Raw genomic sequence first — 5248 nt, forward strand, 5'->3', positions numbered from 1 at the left:
CTGGGGGCCAGGACGCCTGGGTTCTCTCCTCAGCTCGGGGAGGGGAGTGGGGCTGGTGGGTTAGAGCAGGGGGCTGGGAGCCAGGACTCCTGGGTTCTCTCCCTGGCTCTGGGAGAGGAGGGGGGCTGGTGGGTTAGAGCGGGGGGGGCAGGTTGGGAGCCAGGACTCCTGGGTTCTCTCCTCAGCTCTGGGAGAGGAGGGGGGCTGGTGGGTTAGAGCACGGGGAGGGCTGGGAGCCCGGACGCCTGGGTTTGATCCTTTTCTCCCTCGTGTCTCTGCAGGGGACGCTCTACGCCGTGACCCCTCTGCCTTGGTGCCCCCACCTGGACTCTCTCCAGCCCCTTCCCCCGGCCGGGCTGGACGTGCTGGCGCCGTGTGAGGAATGCGGCAGCCAGGGCGAGAACTGGGTCTGCCTGGACTGTTACCGGGTGAGACGGTGCCCCTCACTCCCGACCCGCAGCCCCCTGCCAGCCCAGCCCTGCCCCCCATCCCCCCAGCCCTGCCGGTGCCCCTCCCTCCCGACCCGCAGCCCATGTGGCCGTTAACCCTTTCTCTCCCCAGGTGCTCTGCGGGCGTTACGTCAAGCAGCACATGCTGGCTCATGGCTCCGTTTCCGGCCACCCCCTGGTGCTGAGTTACGCCGACCTGTCGGTCTGGTGCTACACCTGTCAATCATACGTCCATCACCCGGTAAGCCACGCCTCCCTTCATGGTCACATGACACAGCCCCCCCTCCAGGCTGGTCAGGGTTCCCCCTCTACCCCTGCCTATATGAGGGGTGGGAGCAGGTGTCAGATGGGGGGGGGTGGTTGCTGATTGGCTGGGGCTGAATGGGTTAATTCTTGAGGCTGGAATGTTCCTCCCCCTGCCTTCGTTGCCATAATGGAAAGTCCCAAGTTTGGGAATAACACTCCCCCGTCCCATTGCTATAATGGAACATCCCCTCATGAGCAAGTCACACACCTGACCCACCTCCACCCCTGCTGTAATGGAATATTCCAGCCCCAGGAGTAACCCCCCCCACTTCATAAGATAATAGAATGGTCTGATGCCATGTGTGCCCCCCCCCCCCCATGGGAGGTAATTTCCTGGGTGGGGCATTCCATTGTGTTGAAGGAATTGGACCGTCCCATTCTCTGGCAACGGGGGAGTGCACCAATCCCTTCTCGCCAGTGATAATGTGATTCCTGGGGTGGGATGGTCCATTGTGGTGCCAGGAGGAGTATACTCTGCATGGGACTATTCCATGTTCTGGGGGGGGGGGGGAGAGGAACATTCCATTACAGCAGGAGGTGACTGCCACTCTGGGCTGGGCTTCTCCGTCACTGGTCGCTAGGGTCCCCCTCTGCAGGCTGTTGGCTGAGTCCATTCTCTGCTGACTGCGGGGGGTGGGGAATTACTGCTGGCTGGGATGATCCATTCTCCCTGGCTGTGTCATGCCTTAGGGTGGGATATACTATTGGGGGGGGGTTAGTTCCTGGGGCAGCCCATTCCCTTATGTAGCAGTGGGCAATGGGTGTGTGCAGGGGGTGCTTGGGCGCGCTTGCAGGGACTGTTCCATTCTCTCCGGAGAGTGGGGGGTGTATGCATGGGGGCTGAGACATTCCATTATTGCCGTGGGGGGGTGGGCGGTGGGGCAGGCCAGCCCATTCCATTCTGACCTCCGTTCTCTCCCTGCCCCAGACCCTGCTGCCAGCCAAGGCCCTGGCTCACCGCATGAAGTTCGGGGAGGACCCGGCCACTGGGCTCTGAGCCCTGTGCCACAGGAAGGGGGGCGGTGTTCAGATCCCCCCCCCGCTCCTGCCATGATGGACCAACCCACTCTCTTAAAGGGCTACAGCCGTGCCAAACAACTCACCAGCAGCGAGGAAGGACTCTTTCTCCCCCCCCCCCCCCCCCCCCCCCCCCCCGCGGGGCCCGGCCCCCCCCCCCCCGGGGGGGGGGGGGGGGTCCCCCCTTTCCCCCCCCCCCCCCCCATAAACCTGGGACCAGCTGCATTAACATTAACAGCCCCTGGGCTCTCCCCAAGGGGGGGTGGGGGCTGACTCTGTGGATCAGGTGCAAGATAAAGGCTCCTTTATAAATCCTGGCATGTGCTCTGCCAAACTCCAGATGGCCGGCAGGACCAGAGGAACATGGCCCTCCGTTTTTGTTAGTGTAGGACCTACAATAAGTGGGCTGGGGGCCAGGATCCATGGACACAATGCGATGTGGGATGGGGTATGAGCCTTTCCCCTCGAGGGGGCACCTGCCCCGGGCGGACGACAGGCGCTCGCTGTCTTTGCTTTTCGGGTTGATTACTGCAATACAAGGTTCATGACGCGTGTGCCGTTGTGCCCCCTTCAATCGCTGCTCGCCTGTGCGCCAGGCCCGGCTGGGAGCGCACCCGCAGACCCCTCGCCCCCAGCAAGGTGCCGTCTCGTCCCGTTCGCCTACTGCCAGAGCAGGACAAGGTCCTACGGGCGTCACTTTAACGGAGCCCCCAGCAGCTCCCCGAACCCGCAGCCACAAACACAGCGGTGCCGAATAACTAGGAACCGCTTTTCAGCGCTTACGGGGCGCGGGCGCAGCTCGGAGTTGGTGACAAAGGGAAAATCACAAGCTTCACCACGCCAGTAATTCTAGCAGTGAACGTCGTTCCCACCCCCACCCCTTCATCGTACTTCTGGCTCATGAGAACGCTGTCCTGTTAGGCCCAGCCCCTCCCATAGGCTCCAGGGGGATTTCTTTGTCTTCCCCATGCTCTTGTTCCATTGTGTAAAGGGGGGTGAGGCAGGTAATGTCACCGGCTGTGGGGCACAGGTGCTATTTAGCATCTCTCAAAGTCCTCCAGGGCTGACATCTGGGACTTTTGTTCATGGTCCTGTAGTTATGTCTAAGGGGTTAGTCTGCGGATGTTTTCCAGACGCACAATGTGTTTCAGTAACAGTCATAGAGCAAAATCTCCTAACTCCCTATCTGATGTTGATACACACATTGTAACAGGACAATGATGTTCAGCAGATTATGGCTTTTCAAATGATACCGCACACGGCATACTTTGTACAAAATATCATAACCATACACAAGAGGGGGAGGGGGGGGGGGGGGGAGTTTACAGCGTATTACAATGCGACTGAGGCTGGGGTGTGTCTGTGCCACTAGGCAAAAGGAGCAGCAGTAGAGGGTAAAAGCCAGGCTATTTCCCTTCCAGGCAGTTGAGTGTGAAACCAGGGGGTCTGCATTCAATTCCCGTCATGCCCCAGCTGTTTCAAACTGAGCTGCAGCTCAGTGCTGGGTGAGTCCTTCCAGTGCAGCGTTGTGTGCAGCTGTTGCCCCGCCCCAGAGGTTGCTGCATCTCGGTGCCAGGTGAGAGCAGGAGGGGTGGTGGATCTCACAGCTGGAGTTTAATGTTCCCATAGCTAGAAGTCCATGAACAGCGCTCCCCCCCCGCACGCGATTCCGGCCTTGGGTGGGTGGGGGCCCGGCCCTGGGGGCCTCAGAAGTCGTCATCGTCGCAGATGTCCAGGTAGACGTCAAAGGCCTCGCGGTTGCAGTTGCCGTCGGGCGTGAAGACGTATTTGTGGAAGGTGCCGTCCACGCAGATCGCTGCAGGGGGGGATGGACATGGGTGTGAGATGGGGGGGAGGGACCCCTACCCTACCCCCCCCCCCCCCCGGTCCCCACTGACCAATAACGGAGTTGACGGTCTTGGCGGAGCTGCGGCCGAAGGCACAGACGCAGGCCGACTCCGCTGGCACCGTGAAGTTGGCCAGGCTCCACTGCGAGTCCACGTACTGGCCGATCACCGGGCCCACCTTGCCCACGCGCGCCAGCCTGGGGAGAGACGCAGCGGGGGCACCTGAGCCGTGGGGAGGGCCCTATGTGGAGCAGGGAGTGGGGGGTCCCTGGGGGGTATCTGAGCGGTCGGAGGGGAACCTGGGGGGGTACCTACGTGGAGCGGCACCTACACGGAGCAGGGGCCCCGGGGGCGTATCTACATGGAGCGGTGGTGGTGGGGCCCGAGGGGGATACCTACGCGGAGCAGCGGTTGCGGCGTCGCAGGGGGGTCCCTACGCGAAGCGGGGCGGCGGGGGGGTCACAGGGGGGTACCTACGCAGAGCGGGGGGGCCCGAGGGGGATACCTACGCGGAGCGGCGGTTGAGGCGCGTGTCCTTGAGGGCGAAGACGTGAACCGTCCCCTTGTCACTCGACGCGCAGAGAAACGACGAGTCATGGCTGAAGTTGATGCTGTGGAGATCGGGGGGTGGGGGGGTTTACAGAGCGCCGCGTGCTTCCCCCCCCCCCAGCAGTGCCGCGAGTTCTCCCCAGCAATGCCCCCCCCCAGGGGGTGCTGGGGGGGTACATGCCCAGGGCTCTCACCAGTATAGGGTGGCAGGGTTTGTGCCCAGGGGAGGGGGCAGTGCCGGGGGGGGGGGGCGATGGGGGGGGGGGGCGGGGGGGGGGGGGGGGTCCGTGCCCGGGGGGGTCCATGCCGGGGCTCTCACCAGTACAGGGTGGCCGGGTCCGTGCCCCGGCGCAGCTCCACCAGCTTCTCCTTGCTCTGGGTGTCGAAGAGGCGGATGAGGGTGCCCTGGCGGGAAGCCGACGCCACCACCGTGCCTGGCTGGTTGAGGGAGACGCAGGCGATCTCGCCCTGGTGGGCGTTGATGGTGAACGGCGCCGACGAGGTGCCCGGCTGGGTGCTCGACAGGTCCTGGGGGTGGGGGTGGGGCTGAGACCGGGCTGCCCCAGTGTGCGCTGCCCCTCACAGTGACCCCCCTCCTGGACACCCCATGCTGCCCCTCACCTCTGCAGGAAAGGGAAATGGATCCCTCCCCCCCTCGTGCCCCCCCACTCACCACCAGTTGCAGGCTGCCACACTTGTGCCCGGGGAACACCAGCAGCTGTTTCTCCAGACTGGGACAGAGATCGCAGAGCCCTGGGGGGGAGAGCAGGAGGCTGGGGGGTGCCAGGCTGGGCAGGGGGCTCCGCGGGGAGGGGGCGTCATGCTGGGGGGGTCTGTACCTTTGGGGTTGTCCCGCGTGTCGAACTCGAAGAGCTTGGTGGGGTTCTCCGGGAAGGAATAAACGTAAATACGGTTCCTCAGCACAATGATGATCCTGAAACACAAGAGCCCGGACACCTGGGTTCTCTCCTGGCGAGGGGAGGGGAGTGGGGTCTGGTGGTTAGAGCAGGGAGGGGCTGGGAGCCAGGACTCTTGGGTTCTCTCCCCGGCTCTGAGAGGGGAGTGGGGTCTAGTGGTTAG

General features: G+C 63.3%; 2 protein-coding genes across 2 annotated transcripts in view; one reads left to right on the top strand and one right to left on the bottom strand.

Moving 5' to 3' along the window:
- The window catches only part of LOC113407942 (histone deacetylase 6-like), a gene marked incomplete at its 5' end in the record, with an annotated part of 4950 nt that extends 3061 nt beyond the window's left edge, over window positions 1-1889 (top strand). The window contains 3 exons of the mRNA XM_026658968.2: window positions 282-428; window positions 562-690; window positions 1684-1889. Coding sequence (XP_026514753.1) covers window positions 282-428; window positions 562-690; window positions 1684-1752 — 345 coding nt within the window. The remainder of the gene's footprint in view (window positions 1-281; window positions 429-561; window positions 691-1683) is intronic.
- A 1199-nt stretch (window positions 1890-3088) lies between these two features.
- Window positions 3089-5248, bottom strand: part of WDR45 (WD repeat domain 45) — a 4661-nt gene continuing 2501 nt past the window's right edge. Inside the window, exons 6-11 of the mRNA XM_026658969.2 lie at window positions 5008-5102; window positions 4842-4921; window positions 4488-4696; window positions 4129-4230; window positions 3671-3816; window positions 3089-3588 (exon numbers count right to left, since the gene is read on the bottom strand). Coding sequence (XP_026514754.1) covers window positions 3479-3588; window positions 3671-3816; window positions 4129-4230; window positions 4488-4696; window positions 4842-4921; window positions 5008-5102 — 742 coding nt within the window. The 3' untranslated portion in view covers window positions 3089-3478. The remainder of the gene's footprint in view (window positions 3589-3670; window positions 3817-4128; window positions 4231-4487; window positions 4697-4841; window positions 4922-5007; window positions 5103-5248) is intronic.

This window comes from Terrapene carolina, unplaced genomic scaffold (genome assembly GCF_002925995.2).
Source record: "Terrapene carolina triunguis isolate 2854851 unplaced genomic scaffold, T_m_triunguis-2.0 Scaffold555, whole genome shotgun sequence".
Classification (NCBI taxonomy): Eukaryota; Metazoa; Chordata; order Testudines; family Emydidae; genus Terrapene; species Terrapene triunguis.